This window comes from Mercenaria mercenaria, unplaced genomic scaffold (genome assembly GCF_021730395.1).
Source record: "Mercenaria mercenaria strain notata unplaced genomic scaffold, MADL_Memer_1 contig_1018, whole genome shotgun sequence".
NCBI lineage: Eukaryota > Metazoa > Mollusca > Bivalvia > Venerida > Veneridae > Mercenaria > Mercenaria mercenaria.
Genome location: NW_026458987.1, coordinates 40,483 through 60,909, shown reverse-complemented (window position 1 = coordinate 60,909; position 20,427 = coordinate 40,483). Strand labels below are relative to the sequence as shown.

The following is a 20,427-nucleotide window of genomic DNA, read 5'->3' as shown; positions in this document are numbered from 1 at the left end:
TACATAGATAAATCAGCAGTCTTTAATAGACTAGCTGAATGCCCTTGATAGACTAGTTAAATGTCTATGCTTTCAAATCTTAAAATACCATACTATTTGTAAATACAAACATTTATGATAAAATATTAGATTGTTAGATAATATTATGCAATACTAAAACTATGTATTATGTAACATTATGTTGTAAAAATCCAACTTTACAACAACTGCATTTATTTTCTCCCCTAAAAATGTTCTTACAGAGTGTAAGGTAGATTTCATCTTTCACTAAAAGCGATTAAATTTTCTTTACATTTCATGCATTATAATGTGTTTTGCTGATTGTGTAATTTTTTAAAACCTGCGGGGGTCCCAAGATAAACAACATATTATGTCATAGCTTTCAAAGCCTATTGCAATTAGAGAAACCGTTAGCGAACAGCATGGATCCTGACCAGACTGCGCGGATGTGCAGACTGGTCTGGATCCATGCTGGTCGCAAAGCCACTATGTTGGTTTTCCCATGGCACGGCTCAAATTATGTATACTTGTTACAAAAGTAGTTCAAGGTAATGAAGAAATTTTTTATGAACTGTTGGTTTCAGAATGAAAACTTTTCATCAGTAAAAGACAGGATACAGAAGAGTTGGATGTTCCAGACAAAGAATTTGAAAAAGGTATTGTAAACAAGCAAGTTGCAGACCAGACCATTTTCTGCAAGGTAAAAGTTGATGGTTCTACCAGATGCCAGTAGAGATTTACCTATGGGTCTACAATCACCTTTAAGGCTTAAAAGTTATATTAAGGTCGAGAGCTTTCTGTGAGATTATAAATCCAGTTAAAAACACACAGATAGTTGATATAGATTAATAAGAAATAAATAATACTGTGAAATCATTATTATTCATGGGGGATTAATTTTTGTGGATTTTGTGGTTCAGCTCAACCACGAAATTAAGTCCCAATGAACAAATTGTGCCCACGATAATGTAAAGTGTACAACAATGAGAGAATGTCACCAAAAAAAAACACCATAGCCGTCCAATCAAATCCGTAGTTATGCTGACCTGCACAGCTTTCGTGTAGTTTATGGAAGCTCCATCAGCGATAAACATAGGTATGCGTTATGAAAAAAAATTCAAAAATTGAAAATCCACGAATGCACGTACCCTCGAAACAGCTGTTTTGGCCGAAACCATGAAATTTCGTGCCGACGAAATTAAATGATTTCACAGTACATAATACAACCATATTTACTGGTAATGAATAATTGTTATTAACTATTTGATTGTTAATTGTGGCTGGAAATGTTTATCAGTTATTATTTATAATAATACTCTTACTCAGATCAATAAATTATTTTATCCATGTATTTCAGGTGGCAGTATGCAAGCTAGGCCATGGTTAGGACTTGACCATGTCAAAAAGACTCCAAAACAATCTCGTGTAGGAAATTATCTGAAAAAAATCATAACGATACACAACTGACATGATATATTAGTTCTATGTACATGGCGTGACAGTATCTCACCACAAAACAGTGTGACATTCTCTTACTTGTTTCCATACAGTGGAACATTGTGGTTACCCTTGTGGGTATACCAGTTCACAGTGGCCAAACAGAGGAGTTCTTCAGTTAGTAGCATTTTAATCCAGTAAATCAGATACGAGATTTTGTCTCATAGTTGTGAACTCTTCTCGCACAACTCGGTGTTACAGAACTTTTTGCAGTCTCTCTTAAGTTACATAGCCAAAGACAAGTGTTTACACAGGAGGAGGAAGCTGAAGTTGTTACAAGGTGTTCTAGTCCTTATGCTTTGTCTGTTGTTTTAGACAGTGTTAGAAGTTTACCCTTCTGACGAGTGTTTTTTCTGTCAGTCAACTTAATGAAACAAACTTTAAATACCTTTATCAAGACGAAACTTGTGTTTACTCTAGTTCATAGGAACATGAACATTTCTGGAGTCTTAGAAAATGTGTAAAAGTTTTCCTTACTATGACTCGTGTTGGAAGGACTCTGAAGCTTGTTGATAAATACATCTCTGGTTAAATGGGATGTCCCTGTCAACATCTGAGAACCTTTACACACATAACTGTGCTTTTATCTTTAACATGCATTTGCCTGACTGTACAGTACTAACTGTCCAAGGCAGATTTTCACATTGTTTTAACCTAGCATTTTTATAGCAGACAGAAGGCTGTATCCTGATAAGCGTTGACAGTTTTCAGCCAGAGTTTGATTTTAATTCTAATCTGAAGAAAATGCACCTACATACTGTAAGTACATTGCACCTACTGATGTAAAGTATATAAATATTACAGGTTGTTATCAGTCATTGAAGTTGGCATGTTAGTATCCAGCGTCTAGTGACAGGTGTGCAGATCACATCAGTTTAACTGTAACAACAAAAACATCTGATCGGAAACATAAGATATATATATGGAAAGTGACAGGAAGGAACAAACAGAGTTGAACATAGATGATTCAGTTACTTGCATTAAACTTATTCTGCAGCACATGTAAAAAGCCTTTAAACAGACGACTTCATAAACTAGTGACTGCTGACATTTCATCTGTACGGCACTGTTTTCAGCAACTGTAGAAAAATCTTGGGATTTCACTTTCAGCAACACAGTATGATCAATATGATTGTAATTAATCAGACAAACAGACTCAATGTGCAATTAATTAGTTTTTCTGTTTGCTTATATTCTTTTTATCTCATATTTTTTCCAGAGTTTTTTTTTTATTATTATTTTGTAAAGCTGTTGTTCCAATGTATTTTTGGTTTTATCAAAACTAAGTTTTAACTAGTTGGGGATTTCATTGATTGCCCTTGAAATTCAGACTCTTAGGTCATCTGAGTATTTGTAACTTCTTATATCTGTTTTAAAAGTTTCACACTTGTTTTTATTTGAATGTTGTTGGTAGTATATAGAAAGTTTCTATAGTACTTGACGGAACCTAAGAACATAGATAATCTACATTGCTTATTTCTGAAAGTCAAAGTTACAACAGAAATATTTTGAAAACAGTCATTGCACCAATTATGGTCATTAAAAATATAGCGAAGTATTAAAAAAAAGAGTTCTGTTGAATTTGTAGCAATTTTCTTGAAGATTAGTAAAAGGTTGTATTTTCTGTTTCTGAAACTGTAGCTCTTTTATCTGGTGTTAATCTTCATATATTTTTTTTGAAAAAGATATAACAGTAAATAAGATAACATGTACCTGTTGTCTGATTTGTCTGTACATGTAATAGGTAATGGTTGAGTGGTCCGTACTGTTTGCCTGAAAACATAGGCATTGAACATAGTGCTTTCTATCAAAATATAATAAAAAAATGCAAAGAATAAACAGGTAGTTAAACATAATAAATACTGTGATGTTTTACACCAAATGTACACAAATGCATGCATTCCATGTTGACCAAATAAGACATTACCGTAACATTTAGATCTGTCTATCAATTCAGACATCCAAAGATTAAACACAAAAGTTACATAATTTAGCAGTAAAGTTTGAAGCTTTGTTCCATTATATAAAACTTTTACTAAGGTGTGAATTAAATTTTTTTTTATATTTTTCCAAATATAAAAAATAATTAAAAAATTATATTTTTCCAAATATAATAAAAAAAATGCAAAGAATGAACAGGTAGTTAAACATAATACCAGTAAATACTGTGATATTTTACACCAAACGTACATAAATGCATGCATTCCATGTTGACCAAATTAACCATAAACTGAAAGTTTAGTTTAAGACATCACTGTAACATTTAGATCTGTCTATCAATTCAGACATACAAATATTAAATCTAAACACAAAAGTTACATAATTTTGTTCTTTTAGTATGTTTCATGATTTAGCAGAAAAGTTTGAAGCTTTAATCCATTATAGGTCACAATAGCATAAACAGGGAATTTTAATGAGTACCAAACATAGCTAGACCCATTTTAGAGAACAAATCCTTACTTCATTTTAAAGAGTTATGATAAAACTGACATAAAATAAAGAGGAAAGTAGGGGTCATGAATTTTCTAAGAGAGATTTCTCTTGTCACATTTGATTACTGTAAAATCACAACAAAATCACACTGCTGTGACCTGGAAGTACCACTCATACTAAAAATGAGTTTCACTTCACAAAATGCAACCTCCTCTCCCCTTTTTTTCTACCAAAATGTCAAAAATACACCCACAATGAAATTTAAACAGAAACCAGCTTTAATTTAGACCTCGATCCCTGGCCATGCCAAGGGAAAAATTAGTGTTCAGATACCTAGCAGCCATTATGCGACTAGTCCAGATGGCTCCCATGGTGGTTCTATTACTATAGTCAGGCCTATATTAAGCTGTTACTGAGGTGTGAATTGATAAAAAAAAATTCACTTAATTTTTTATGCCTTAAATGTTAATGAAGGCAAAAGTTATATACAGTAAATATGTTTTTTTTTCTCAGTAAACCTGATTATTAAGATGCATTATGTGAAGTTTTATTAAGATACAGTAAGTTTCATGCAAACTTTCAACAAAATTTTAGGCAAACATTTTTGTAATTTCTAACTTCATAGCTTCATTTGAAGGCTTGCAAATTTTTTGAACTTTTTTTGGTATGGCTGTATATGCCTGATGAAAGGAGCACATTGCATGAATTGTACATCTGTTATAAAGAATTGCTCTTCAGAGAAAGATGGAAAAGAAGAACATAAATCGTATAACATTCATCCAAACGTTATCCAACTTATTTTAGCATTCTTTATTACAAAGGAGCCATGTGTTAAGTTTCAGTTCAATACCTTGAAATAACCTTTACATGCTAGACATTAATAAAAGAGTCTAAAGATATAATATTTGATAGAATAGCTCTCAATATTATTTAAAAAGAAGATCTGAAATTTTCTTCTTTCTTGTATCTATGCATAAATCAAGCACAGAAATATTGATTACTGGTATCTTTAATATTTGAAAAAGTTCTAAGAAGCCAAAATAACAGATTATGTTCCTTTTCAATAAATTAAAAGTAGTATCCAGACCAGCTTCTCCAATGCCAACTACTGCGGCAGTGTCTGCCCCAGTTACATCCATTACTGACTCTGTAACAAAGTCATACTTGGCTGCACATTAACCACCTCCTATATAATAAATAACAATAGATTAAACCGAACATGATGTTATTCTCACAAATTGTTCCAGTTCACGTAATGTAGTCAGGTAAGAATAGGGGTGCCATACACTACCTACCTTTAGTAACTACTGTTCTAGCACAGTGGTAAAGTGCTTGCCTTACCTGTGTTTGAGTCCCAGTCAATACTTGTACACGTTATCAGAATGTCCAATTTTTAATAGAGAGTGTAATGGATCATGTTCTAGCAATCCAGATTACTGTTGAATGTACAATGGACTCTTGTACATATTCAAAAAAGTTACATTTCCTTGATCCCAAAATTTTCTTTTATATAGAAATAGTAGATGCTCATAAATAAAGTCATAATTTTTCGTAATACTTCTGACTGAAATATTATCAATACTTCTATTTGTGAGAAATATATGGACATTTGCAAGCCTTTCAAAGCTTTTCTACTCATACCTATGATTTGAAAATAATTAGGCACTACTTTTTTTTAGTATCTCAACATGGTGTTTGCACAATAGTGAAACTGTGACCAGTTCTCTAGATTTTAGATATATTTTTATTATGTAAATCATTAAAATAACATTAATTCATTATTTCATCAGAGTACCCATACCTTTCTTCAGTTTATTACTTATCTAGAAATAATTATAGCTAAACATATGTGTATTTGATTTGGTCTACTACTTCAAAAGATACTCCAGACAGAATTTGATATGGTAATAATTTAATTAGAATGTGTTAATTAGTATCAGAAAGTAATAAGCCACTGGAGTAGACAAGTACTGGTCAGGTTTTAATGTATGCATGTGTGATTTGATTGGTTGAAGTATGAGGTATGTTAGATGTGATTGGTTGAAGTATGAAGTGGGCGTGAATGAAAATGTTGCAGAGTTTGGAGGGAAAGTTGAAAGAAGAAGTCAGTTAGAATTTGGGTTTTGTTTTAGGCACCACAGTCAAAATTAGTCTACAAATAGTCATAGGAATAGTTACTTTTCCCATTATTTGCATTGATGTACCATCTACTGATTCTGCACACTTTATGTCAGACTTCATATGGATATTTTAGGACCACTGCCGAAAACAGATGAAGGCTACAAATATGTACTCCTTATTGTTGACTCGTTTTCCAAGTTGTGCGAAGCATTTCCCTTAGTAGACATGGAAGCCAAAACTGTTGCCTAGAAGTTGTATGATGAAATCATATGTCGATACGGCTGTCCAACTTTAATTTTGACAGACAGAGGAGCCAATTTTATGTCCAAGCTGATGAAAGAATTTTGTAGTATTTTCAAAATCAGCAAGATCAACACCAGTAGTTACCATCCTGCAACAAATTCATCTGCTGAAAGGATGAACTCCGTGATTCTGCAAAAGCTCAGGGTGTACTGCAACAAGAAACAGACAAATTGGGCTCAGCTTCTATCCAGCATCATGATGAGTTACAGAGTCAGTCCAGCAGTTGATTCCACAGGCTACTCACCATACTACATAATGTTTGGGAGAGAATGCAGACTACCTCTGGACACAGCCCTCATACCCACGACAACTGCAGGTACAACACACGAGCAACACCTTAGACACATCATAAAGAATCAGACAGTGTGCAGAGAGCTGGTGAGAGAAAATAAGAAATACTACGACAAGAAGGCTAAGACTTCCAACTTTAATGTCCACGACAATGTATGGCGGTATAATCCAAGGACAGAGCCAGGATTATCACCGAAATTGACGCAGCGTTGGACTGGACCATTCTACATAGCTGAAAAAAACTCAGTGAAGTCAATTATCGACTCAGAAAAATACAAAACTATCAAGAGTGTGGTCCATGCAAACAGATTTAAACCCTACTTCAACCCAGCACTGAGACCAACAAACATCACAGAGGCGTTAAGAGGTCAGAATGTAGTGGAGCTGCAAACTGAAGAAGATGAAGACAGACAGGAAAATATTTCCCAGGATAATATGGCAACAGATTCACACAGCCCAGGAAGTGAGGCCAACATGGATAGCTAGGAACTTGACAAAGTTTTGCAGGCAAGCCATCACAAAGGCAGATTGGTATACAAAGCAAGGTACAGAGATGAAGAAGGAAACACAAGAACACTATGGCGTTTTGACGAGGACTTGCCAGAGGATGTCGGGAAAGAATTCCACATCAAATACACATTTTCTGGTAAAGTGCGCAAGCGTCCACATATTGAGTAAAGCAATAATTACGCCTGTAGATAAAGAATAATATAAAATCCAGTGTAAATAAGATATATAGCATTATTGAGCTAGAGAAGAGAAAGTAATTTTTGGGTTCTAAGTTGAGATTAATTGATACCCTGATCACTGCGATTACTATTGAAGGCATTGCGTTAAATGATTTAAGTTTGTTGTAAAGAATTTTGTATGTCATGTATGACAAAATTCTAAATTGTATAGGCCTACACATTTTTTTTCCATTTGGCTATTTTTTGTTTGGAACTTACTATAAAGGCATATCTAAATTAAACTATGACCTTTCTTGTTATTTTCAGCTTTGTTTTCCTTGTTAGTGTAAGCATTATGTGATACCCAAGATATTGTTATAGGCTACAAATTTTTAGAAACAAAAGGAAGGTTTAAAAGAAAATATGAGAAATAGGTACCTAATATTGAGAAATAAGAGGTGATAGATGTTGAAAGCAAAATTTTTTATGTGCTGTCTTAAACATTCTATCTTTTTGGAAAAAAATGTTTTCAAACTTTCCGGCAGAAGTGCTGTAAAAGTGAAAAATAGCGATACCTTTTTTGTTTCAGGACAAAAACCTTTGATCTAAGGTTCCGAAGTTCGTGACGCGCCTAGTTCGAAAAGTGTTTGATATAAATTGATGAAACCTTGCTTGAGTCTTTATCATGATAAGAACTTGCGCACCTTCTATTTTTCGTCTGGCTCCGCCCCCTATTTTCAGAGTTATGGCCCCTGAAATAGTCAAAAATGCACATTTTTACCTTGTGACACGCCTAGCTCAAAAAGTATTTGATATAGATTCATGAAACCTTGCGTGAGTCTTAATCATGATATGAACTTGCGCACCTCCCATTTTTCATCTGGCTCCGCCCCCTATTTTCAGAGTTATGGCCCCTGAAATAGTCAAAAATGCACATTTTCACCTTGTGACACGCCTAGCTCAAAAAGTATTTGATATAGATTCATGAAACCTTGCATGAGTCTTAATCATATTATGAACTTGCGCACCTTTTATTTTTCATCTGGGTCCGCCCCCTATTTTCAGAGTTACGGCCCCTGAAATAGTCAAAAATGCACATTTTCACCTTGTGACATGCCTAGCACAAAAAGTATTTGATATAGATTCATGAAACCTTGCACGAGTCTTAATCATGATATGAACTTGCTCACCTCCTATGTTTCATTTGGGTTTGCCTCCTATTTTTAGTTATGCCCCTGAAATAGTCAAAAATGCACATTTTCACCTTGTGACATGCCTAGCTCAAAAAGTATTTGATATAGATTCATGAAACCTTGCATGAGTCTTAATCATGATATGAACTTGCGCACCTCCTATTTTTCATTTGGGTCCGCCTACTATTTTTAGAGTTATGGCCCCTGAAATAGTCAAAAATGTACATTTTCACCTTGTGACTCACCTAGCTCAAAAAGTATTTAATATAAATGTTTGAAAACATGCATAAGTCTTTATCATGATATAAACTTGCACACCGCTAATTTTTTGGCTGACTCTACCCCCAGTTTTTAAAGTTATGTCCCCTGAAATAGTAAAAATATGCACTTTTTCACCTAATTATGTGCCTAGCTCAAAAAGTATTAGATGTAAATTCAGGAAACCTTGCTGCAGTCTTTATCGTGATGTGACCTTGCACACTTGGCATTCATCTTGAGAATCTTAGTGCTTATTACAGAGTTTTGGCGTTTGAAATAGCCAAAATAGTGGATTTTTTGTTTGTGATGCTCTTAGCTCAAAAAGTATAGGGCCTAGAATAATGAATCCTTTTCATAAAATGTTTGTTGATGCTATACCCCATTTAGACTGCAAGCAATTGAATTATTGCCCCTTATTTGTGACAAATGTACCAGTGGGGGGGGGGGGGGGGGGGGGGAGCACATCTTGTGTCCTACAGACACATTCTAGTTTTAATTAAACCGAAAGTGATACTGACTGTATTTCCATATTGCTAAAAATAAAAACACCATGATAATACTGTGCGATACCTATACTCACACTCTATAACGTGATAGCGCGACACCACCAGATAACGTGTGATACACAGTGTGAATCAATAAAAACCAGATTCCTACCATGTTTCAAGGATAGAAAGAGGCATCTAAAGGAATGCTTTCTGAATTAAAAAGACCACTAAATAATCATACAGATGGCTAATCCACGGCCAGATTTTCATTGTTTTGGATATTGAACCGAGGATTTTTTCCCATTTCTGAAGCAACAAGCTTGGCATTACCCTCTATAAAACGTCCAACATTCTCTCTCTTTGTCTTCCAAATATCCCGTCGAAATCTCCATTTCTTTCGACAATACGAGGTGTTAAAGTCGGATGGGTAGACCAAAAATGTTCTGTCTGACACCACATGATTCCCAGGGAAAGTTCTTACTGACACCAATTTTTGATGATAAGATGTTCTGTCTGACACCAACAATTGATCATACTGTTTTTGCCTTTATTTCGCTCGGTTTGCAGTATTTTATCCAGGGTTCCACAAAGCAGAGAAAATAAAATTCCCTGACTTTTCACTGACCAAACTTCAATTTTCCCTGACCAAAACTTTCGCGTTCTGGGACGCTTACCTGGTCATCTATTGATACATGTGGCCTCCATTCTCCCCATCAGCCAACCCTTACCATGTTTCTTGTTATCTTGACAACTAAAGGGTGTGAAGATAGTTTGTTCCAGTTTAACAGATCATTATATTATTTTAGTGTGATCTAACAGACAACAAGAAATGTCCATACTATTCACTAACAGACTACCCATGATCAAGTTTTGGATTTTTCAACTGTGTCTGTTCAGACAAATGTACAACATTCCATGAAAAATTGCCTTTATTCATATACATTTTTTGTAGAAAATGGCATTTTTCACATAATTAATAGGGGTAGTCTACTTGTAGACTTAATAGTATGTATGTTGCAATATATTTAGAAGTTGTTTGTTTCTTTTTACATTACAGTTTTCGAGTTTGCATTCTACAAATAATGATTAAAGATTGACCTAGATTCATTAAAAGCAGAAATGCTTGTTTATTTTCAAAAGTTGAAAATTCAATACAATAGAAAGTATTCAGCTTAAACGCCTCAACATATCTGTATTAAATGACTTAACAAATCTTACTTTACACATTTTTATCATGCTGATTTACTTTTCAAGCTGTATAATAAACTGTTTAACTACTAGACAAAATTAATTGTGATTTGTACTGGGAACAGCCTTGACGGATTGGGGAACCAAGTGTAGACAGACTGAAAGGAGGACAAAAACAACCATATTGTCCCAAAAGAACCGTTTTAGACCAGATAGAGGTCAGTGATAATATAAAATGCTTTTAATAACTAGTACCATCTGAAGATAATTTTGGCCAATCATACACACAGAAATATTAAGGGCAGTGCAATACTCTACTCTAAAGCGAAAGTAGTGTCATTCATTTTTAATCACATGATTGGTGTCAGTTCAGACTACCATTGCTTGACAGATTATTATGGTCAGTCACGTTCACCAAAAGTTAATGAAAACTTAGATTCTTTCATATATTTAGATTGAAACAAACGGGATGGATCAAAGTATAAGTATTACTTTGCCACATATCTTAATCATTATTTGACCAATGCTGAAGATTTGGCATGGAACTAGAAAATCCGTACGAAATTCTGGCAATAATTCTAAACAGAATATTAAAGGTTATTTCATATAATTTATGACACAGGCGCCGTTCTGGAACCTTTTATCAGATAGCAGTTTATAATGACACCAGTAATCACTACTTCCCGTCTAACTAGGACAGCGTGACACAATGTATATAGCCAACAAATAACCAACAACCTTCGTGTTGAAGTATTAAGAATTTGCGGATTATAATAAAAAAAAGCATCTTCTGCATTAAAATCGGAAATCTGAACATTTTTACAAGAAGCATTTAAATCGAAAGTTGTGGATTATTTTGTAACTATATCACAGACACGTAAGTGGCAGGGGGCAGTTTCGTATTGTGAATAAATTAGGTCGATGCATTTTAAAGGCATTTATATTCAACTGGATATTTATGATGTTCATAGAATTAAGGATTCCTGTTGACGAGTAATTGTTGTTTAAAATAAATAAATGCTGGAATCGATTTTACTAGACGGCCGGTATAACATTAAATATTGACCCCGTTGAAAATTGACCCCATTGATCAAAATTTAATGTTGAAATCTTGGCGGGGTCAATTCTCAACGTTGAAAAAGGACATTTTGATCAAAATTTAATGTTGAAATGTTGGCGGGTCAATTCTCAACGTTGAAAAAGGACCTTTTGATCAAAATTTAATGTTGAAATATTGACGGTGTCAATTCTCAACGTTGAAAAGGACCCATGGGGTCTATTTTCAACGGGGTCAGTGTTTAAAGTTACACCTGATCTAAATTTTACCTGAGGTAACCGAAGGCAGACGAAATGGAAACGGTCATACATCCATCTAGATTCAGCTTAAATTTGAGGGAAAAGTAAACGGTTATGAAACACTTTTCTTACCACCATTATTTTCGTCTGGTCACATACTTTAAAAAATACACATATGTTTTAGGTCAGTAATTCGCAGATAATACGGTAGAGGTTGCGCAAGGTGTGCATTTTTGGTCATTTTTTGCCTCAAAATTTAGTGTCCTGAAACCGGAGTTTTACTCGTTTTTATCGTAGAAAAAAACGGAAGCGGCAGGTTAAAAACGTCACACGTTAAAGTGCTAAGTATATGCAATACACCCGCTCTACACTTTCCTGATATTTCTCAAATTGGTTTTTTATGATTTTTTTTGCACTGGTATCAACGCAAATTTGTGGAAGTTTCCAATTTACTTGTCACTTGCAAACCTCACGGTCAGGACAGTCATAAAACGGGGTTTGTTACAATTTTAGCATGTTTTTTTAAAATGCACTTTTTACCACCAATGCGCTTTAAAAGTAAGACAGAGCATTGTTGGTTTTAAAACATGCTGTAATTGTAACAAAACTCGTTTTATGATCGTCACCTATGCTCAGTACGTGCTTTTATTATGCTAAAAAATATTGGCTAACAGTTGGCAGAGGCGTAGGAGATGGTGGGATGGGATCCTGACCCCAAGTGTCTTTAGACAATTTATATAAAGATTTTTAAATAAGATAAACATTGGTCAAATCAATCACTGCAGATAAGTCAACACGGCTGATATGTCTAGTTGTGACATATTCTTTGTCTTCTTCTGCATGAGTAGTATTGGGGTCTCTTTGTGTCTAAACAAACGGGCGCCATCTTGGATGACCTAGTTACTATAATTAGTAACTCATTTGCATATAAGAATTCATAATAAGTGCGCGTGTGCGGCGGCCATTTTGAATTCTAATGACGTATTTATGAAAATGCTTAGGAATGTCTTGTATACTTATCTAGGGCGTGTTCGCGCACATCGAGGGTCAGCCCTACAGGTCACAATAGCCTAAATAGTTTTCCCTACATATTCTATATAAAACTGACTTTTTTCAAAGAGCTAGCAAACATAGCTAGACCCATTTCAGAGAACAAATCCTTTCCTCATTTTAAAGAGTTATGATAAAACTGATATAAAATGAAGAGAAAAGTATGGGCCATGTATCTTCTAAGAGAGATTTCTCTGGTCACATTACTGTAAACTGACATCAAAATCACACTTCTGTGACCCGGAAGTACTAGTCATACTAAAAATGAAATAACATTTTTGATAAGTTTTATCAGTAATCAAATGTTGATACTGGTTTATGTTGTATTGACAAGTATCATGCATGACAGGTATCTTGCCATTTTTTGTGGTTGTGTTTACACGTCGCATTTTAGTACAAAGACAGTGTTTGTCATATAATGTAAGACAATTGACTTAGTACTGATAAGACAATATCACCTTTCAGATTATTTAGTATTCAATTATAGAAAGAATTAAGAATTTTAAAAACCTTTTTTGACTTCTACCAGATATACATGTAGTCAATTTGGTCAGGTTCGCGCCATTTTTCGTCGGAACAGGTATTGTATTCAAGCGGTCTAAACATAAAATTTAGTCTGGTGACCCATACATTTTAAGCCATTTTTATGCTCACAATACAATTATTTATATACAGGAAAAACAGGAAAAAATACCATCAAAGAGTTTTTTTCAAAATTTAAAAATATATTCATCTTTATGGGTATTTTTCATTGAAAAAAAGTTCACAAAAGTGAATATGAAACAAAATTATTTTTTCATTTGTACCCATTATTGTGAGGATACAGTATTACAAATATGACTATGATATCAAATAAGTATATAATAAAATCTGTAATAAGAATAAACCTTATCGTGCTGTCCTGATGTATATTTTGGTCGGTATTTATAAAAAAGCAGAAAATTATGAAAATGTTGAAAAATCGCTGGCAGTTTCAGCAATAGTGGGTGTGTTCAAAACAATTTTTCACAAAAACAAACCTGGTGACCCATTGTTTTATTTGTTCATTGTTTTCAGTACAAATTTTCCTATCATATATGTGAATTCGAAAAAAATCTATGAAAGGAAAAACATTATAGGAATTCTCTTTAAGTGAAAAATTAGTATTCAAATACTTGACAGCCATTACGCGACTAGGCCAGATGGCTCACACGCTGGTTCCTTTTAGTTTAGTTAGGCCCGGAGATAACACGAAAACAAAGCTATACGCATGCGTTATAAAGAACCTCTAGTATAAAAATCATTCGAAAGAAAATGTATAATATAATTACGTACTGCTGACCAGTCATTAAAACTATACGAGAATACCTATTTATAAAATGAAATTAAAAGACAAACTATTACCCACTCAACGGATGTAAACCCGTCGATATCTCACGCTAAAATGAACCAACACTTGTACGCGACTCTTTATCCCTTTAGAATACAGATTAATACCGTCGTTTCTAAACATAAAATAGCCAATCAGAAGGCAGGAAAACGAACCATCTCCAATAAAGTCGTTTTGACCAATGAAAACGTCGAAATTTTAACCAATCAACGCTCAATATTATTTACGAATGACTTTTCGAATTCAGAACGCGCTCGAGTCAGATAAATCATTCTTACTTTAGAATTCATACCACAATGAAATCACTCCCTTTTTACATAAGCCTTGCTTTGAAAACGAGGCCCTTCGAAACGTGTATATTAAAACACGCTTTAGTTAGTCAAAGCTTACAGTATGGAAAACTCTCGCCAGTCAAATGTCATCATCAAACGACAAAAAGCAATCATCATATGCACGAATATACTTATCGTTATATTCTCCTTGCCTTTCGCTTTAGCCTTTGCGACTACGAATTCAGCTACATACGTAGATTATGAAATTAAAGTGAATTAAAACCAGACTGCCTGCCACTATATGAAACAGTTCGAGATACAGCAAAACGTTTAAATTACTGTCTGCAACAGAGATAGTGAAATCCTGGCGCATATTGAGACGTTTCATAGATCACACTTCATCACACAAGTATCATCGGAATACAACTTTACCTTAAGCAGCGGAAATCGATCATACAACGTCTTCCTTAAATCGACTCAGTCATAATTGAAGCACAAAACATTCAGAATATTGACATAAACACTAGAAATACTATAAAAATAACAACAATCATTGCACCACCACCACCACCACCTCCACCTCCACCACCACCACCACCACCTCAACCTCTACCACCACCACCACCACCACCCACCTCAACCTCCACCCACCACCACCACCACCACCTCCACCACCACCACCACCACACAACCACCACCTCCACCACCACCACCACCACACCACCACCACCACCTCCACCACACCACCACCACCACCTCTACCACCACCTCCACCACCACCACCTCCAACACCACCACACCACCACCACCACCTCCACCACCACCACCACCACCATTACCACCACCACCTCAACCTCCACCACTACCACCACCACACCTCCACCACCACCACCTTCACCACCACCACCAGTACCACACCACCACCACTACCACTTCCACCACCACTACCACTTCCACCACCTCTACCACCTCCACCACCACCACCACACCACCATCATCACCACCACGCCACCACCACCACCTCCAACACCACCACCACCACCAACTTCACCACCACAACCACCACCTCAACCTCCACCACCACCACCACACCTCCACCACCACCACCACCACCACCTTCACCACCACAACTAGTACCACACCACCACCATTACTGACAATAATTCTGACAGCAAAATATGTCTTAAAAGCGTAAGAATGACATTTAAAATTTGTAAGAACACAAAGCAGTGTCTTGTTGTATGAAAAATATTTTTACATCTGCTTCACAAATGAATAAGTGTCCTCTATGTCACCAGTCATTCTCTAGGCGCGACGCCATGCTGAGACATCAACGTAATAAGCATTGGAGTGATGACCACACTGGGAATTATTCACCATCATTACAAATACTGAACACTTCAAGAGAGATGACATTTCAACATCCATTTTCTGTGGTGGTTTCAGCACCTAGTGGTAGCGGAAAAACTGAATGGACAAGACAACTGTTATCATCAAGTCTTGTAAGACCTCAGCCTCAGCGTATCATATGGTGTTTTGGACAATGGCAACCATTGTATGATGAACTTTGGCGTGAAATTCCCGGGATCGAATTTGTACACGGTATTCCAGACTACCTAAACGATTCCCAATATATAAATGTCAATCAAAGGAACCTGCTGGTCTTTGACGACTTGATGACTGAAGCTAAATGCGATCAAAGAATTGCTGATCTCTTTACCAAGGGCAGTCACCACAGGAACATATCTGTCGTATATCTCACCCAAAATTTGTTCCCTCAAGGTAAAGCTTGTAGAGATATCGCTTTGAATACGCAGTATCTGGTGCTGTTTAATAATCATATTGACAGACAACAAATTGCTACATTGGCGAGAAGAATTTACCCTTCGTCTAGTAACATCTTTATGAAACGGTTTGAACGAGCGACATCAAGACCGCACGGTTATTTGGTAATAGACTTAAAATCGAGCACCCCAGAACAACACCGTTTACGCGATAACATTTTCGAGGCGAACAATCCAGAAAAGAGAAAACGAACGGATGATGAATATAAACAAGAAGACTATTTCAATGGAGAAGGATACTTATCGGACAAAAATGATGACAAGGATGAAGATGAGGAGGAGGATTATGATGACCATGATGATGATAGTGATGATGAAACAGAAAATAGAAATAATGACACAAGCTTTGTAAAGAAACGATCTTTGATCAAGGGACCTCCCGGTAAACGTAGAAAAGTTGAGATTATAGAAGAGCGATCACGCCGTGAGATATGGCATAAGCGTTTTCAGGATCCTCTCAGACAATCTATTAAAGAACAATTCAGAGCTAAAGTTAACAATTATACGGAACAAGGGCTCTCTTTTGAAGAAGCTTACCGTCACACCGCTAATGACGTGCTGCCTGAACTAATAAAGAAACTGAGACAAAATTATGCCCGATTTCTAATCGACTTTTATGAGCTACAAAACGACCCTACTCAGCAGCAGATTATACAGTCGGCTAAGAAACTTAAAAGTCAGCACGGGATGACTGTCAAAGAATCTATTCGACAAGCCATTGCCCTTAGAAAAGACCTTTTTGTTGAGTTGTGGCCCGATCATAAAAGCAAAGAAGAATATTCAGTGGAGGATAATAAAGAAAGTGATGACGATCAAGAATCGGATGATGATGAATAAACCTTGTAAGAAGGATTGGCGTGCTTTAACTTTCACCGTGTCAAAATGGGTACCATAGAAGTGTACGATTATAAACAAGGAAAATGGGTCCCGGATAAACCGGACCCTGAAAAATGGATACAACATTTCAAAGACCTGAGGGACGGATACGTACGGCCTGATCATATGGGCCGTTACTTTGTAGGAAGCGGTGCATATCGAAGAAAAATGGCCGAATTAAAAGAGGAACGAGAAAGAGAAGCAATGGAACAAGAACAAAACGCGGAAGATCTCCCCGTAGTAAAACTTGTGACACCCGTAGCCCAAGCGGTTGATATTGCTAGGTCGGAAATAAGACAGTCACGAAAGCATAGTGATCTGAAGTAACATAGGGATAAAATGGACACACCTTTGAGTCGTGATTTAGACAGCCCAAGACGTAAGAAATATCGCGAAAGCATGACCCAAGATACTATAGATTGGAACACCTATACATTTTAAAATGAATAACTACGAACTCGAGGAAATGTTAAAAGAGTATCCTGTGACAATATGCGCCGCGGACCAACTTCAAATACGTAGAGGACAATACGTCATTTCGAATACAGACACGAGCCAGGGATCAGGAAAACATTGGGTGGTCTTTTATTTTCCAAAAAGAGGGCCCGACGAATTTTTCGATTCACTAGGTAATAGACCAGGGCACTACAAAGTTCATTTTGAGCAAGCGTTAAAGAAGCGTTATTGGATGAACTTCAGTCAAATACAGGATACGGATTCAAACATATGCGGGCTGTATTGCGTATATTACATTATGAACCGATGTTCCGGACAAACAATGAAGGACATTTTAAAACCGTTTGATGTGTATCGCAAGAAGTCGAATGATGAATTTATTGTGTCTTATTTTAGTTGATACATGTAGCCTGTTTTAGTAATACAAGCTTTGGCAATAAAAAATTAAAAGAACAATATGTCTTTGTTATTTATAACCTATACATTCGAATTTGATTTAACGGAAAAGATGAAGCGTCGGTAGGTGTGGTGGTGCACACAAATAAAACAACATATTCCTTTATTGTATTTTATTTCTTCAACATCGTTTCACTAATTGATAAAATAACATACCAGTTTCGAACAGCTTTGAACCAAAATATCGCAAAAATGACAAGTTTTAACACGTAAGCTAGCCTTCCTTTGAGAATTAAACCAATCAAAATGCGCCGTATCGCTAGCAAATCAAAGCAATGCTATAAGTTATACTAACTAATCAGAACGTTGCTTTGGCTCTATTTATTATACTTCGCCCTGTAAATTCATTCACTGCCATTTTGGATATGTGATAAAACAAATCATTTTGTCAATAGTACTCGTCAAAACCTTTCATTTGATACCAAACACTGCTAAAACCGTTCTAAGCATAATAGAAAAATATTGTACTTAACGTTTTTTAACAGATAGGTAAGGTAAGACAACCATCGTGCTTAATTGACTGCCGTGTCAATAGTTATTCATCTATGTATTAAAGAAAAGTAAACATTCCTTTCTATTATTACATTAAAAACCGTTAGAGGAAATAAATAAACTCTATAACCAAGCTTTTTAATTCCGTTAGTATTTATAAAGCTATACACTGAAATTCTAAAACGCGCTCAATAATGCGGACAAATGTTAAACTACGCGCTATCGCTTGTCAAAATTCTGCTTCCTGATTGGTTGTAGGTAGCGAAGTGTTATATACTCCAGTTCTACAGGTAAATATCATTCGGTTAAAGGATCTCAGGTACAGCGCATATCACGGTTTATGCTGTATGAACGATTAAATTGGGTATTTTGTTTCATTTTGGTATCGGGTTTATTAAAGACATTTTGCTATAATCATTTCTATAATTATGTATAAAGCGTTAACGCGCTGTTTAAAATCAATATATATGTACACTATAGCGTGGAGTAGACATAAAGCAATACGTGTCTCAACCTGTATTGGGAAAACGTTACCGCTTGTCAAAATACTGCATTCCGATTGGCTGATGGTAGTGATGTGTTATATACTGAAGTTCTACAGGTAAATATCATTCGATTAAAGGATCTAGTAAAGCGCACACAATGGTTTATGCTGTATGAACGATTAAATTAGGTGCTTGTATTTCATTTTCGTATCGGGTTTATTAAAGACATTTTGCTTTTATCATTTCTATAATTATGTATGAAGCGTTAACGGCGCTCTTTAAAATCAATATATATGTACGCAATAGCGTGGAGTAGACGTAAAGCGATACGCGTCTTAACCTGTATTGGAAAAACGTTACCGCTTGTCAAAATAATACATTCCGATTGGCTGTTGGTAGTGAAACGATATTTCTATTCAACCATTGATTCATTAGACGAATTTATCCGGCATGGTAAGTTGTATGAATAATTTAGTTAATTATTTCTGTTGTATTTCGTATCGGGTTTATTAAAGAAATTGTAATCATTATATTAATGCGCTCATAAATCGCGCTATGTAAAATCATCGTATTTGTACGTTATAGAACGGGTTTAAGCCTGTCAAAATAGTTTATTCTCTGATCAGTATTCAGACTTACCGTTGTCATTTGCAGAAGAGAACGCGTGATTGAAATTCTGTATCCCCGCAAAATTCGTCTGCGCCGGTGAAAGTGTTAACGGTAAAGTTTTCCGTGTCACCGGTATGAATTCCAATGGATGACGGCTGTGCACTCTCTTATATACGATTCGCTTTCTGAATTCGCGATGTCATTCGTTAATAATATTGAGCGTTGATTGGTTAAAATTTCGACGTTTTCATTGGTCAAAACGACTTTATTGGAGATGTTTTACTGGTTCGTTTTCCTGCCTTCTGATTGGCTATTTTATGTTTAGAAACGACGGTATTAATCTGTATTCTAAAGGGATTAAGAGTCGCGTACAAGTGTTGGTTCATTTTAGCGTGAGATATCGACGGGTTTACATCCGTTGAGTGGGTAATAGTTTGTCTTTTAATTTCATTTTATAAATAGGTATTCTCGTATAGTTTTAATGACTGGTCAGCAGTACGTAATTATATTATACATTTTCTTTCGAATGATTTTTATACTAGAGGTTCTTTATAACGCATGCGTATAGCTTTGTTTTCGTGTTATCTCCGGGCCTAACTAAACTAAAAGGAACCAGCGTGTGAGCCATCTGGTCCAGTCGCGTAATGGCTGTCAAGTATTTGAATACTAATTTTTCACTTAAAGAGAATTCCTATAATGTTTTTCCTTTCATAGATTTTTTTCGAATTCACATATATGATAGGAAAATTTGTACTGAAAACAATGAACAAATAAAAACAATG

General features: G+C 35.6%; 1 protein-coding gene across 1 annotated transcript; it reads left to right on the top strand.

Moving 5' to 3' along the window:
- Nucleotides 1-6,468: 6,468 nt before the first annotated feature.
- Nucleotides 6,469-7,131, top strand: LOC128551363 (uncharacterized). Its single transcript, XM_053532211.1, has one exon. The coding sequence runs from the start codon at nucleotides 6,469-6,471 to the stop codon at nucleotides 7,129-7,131; it is 663 nt and encodes a 220-aa protein (XP_053388186.1).
- Nucleotides 7,132-20,427: the final 13,296 nt, after the last annotated feature.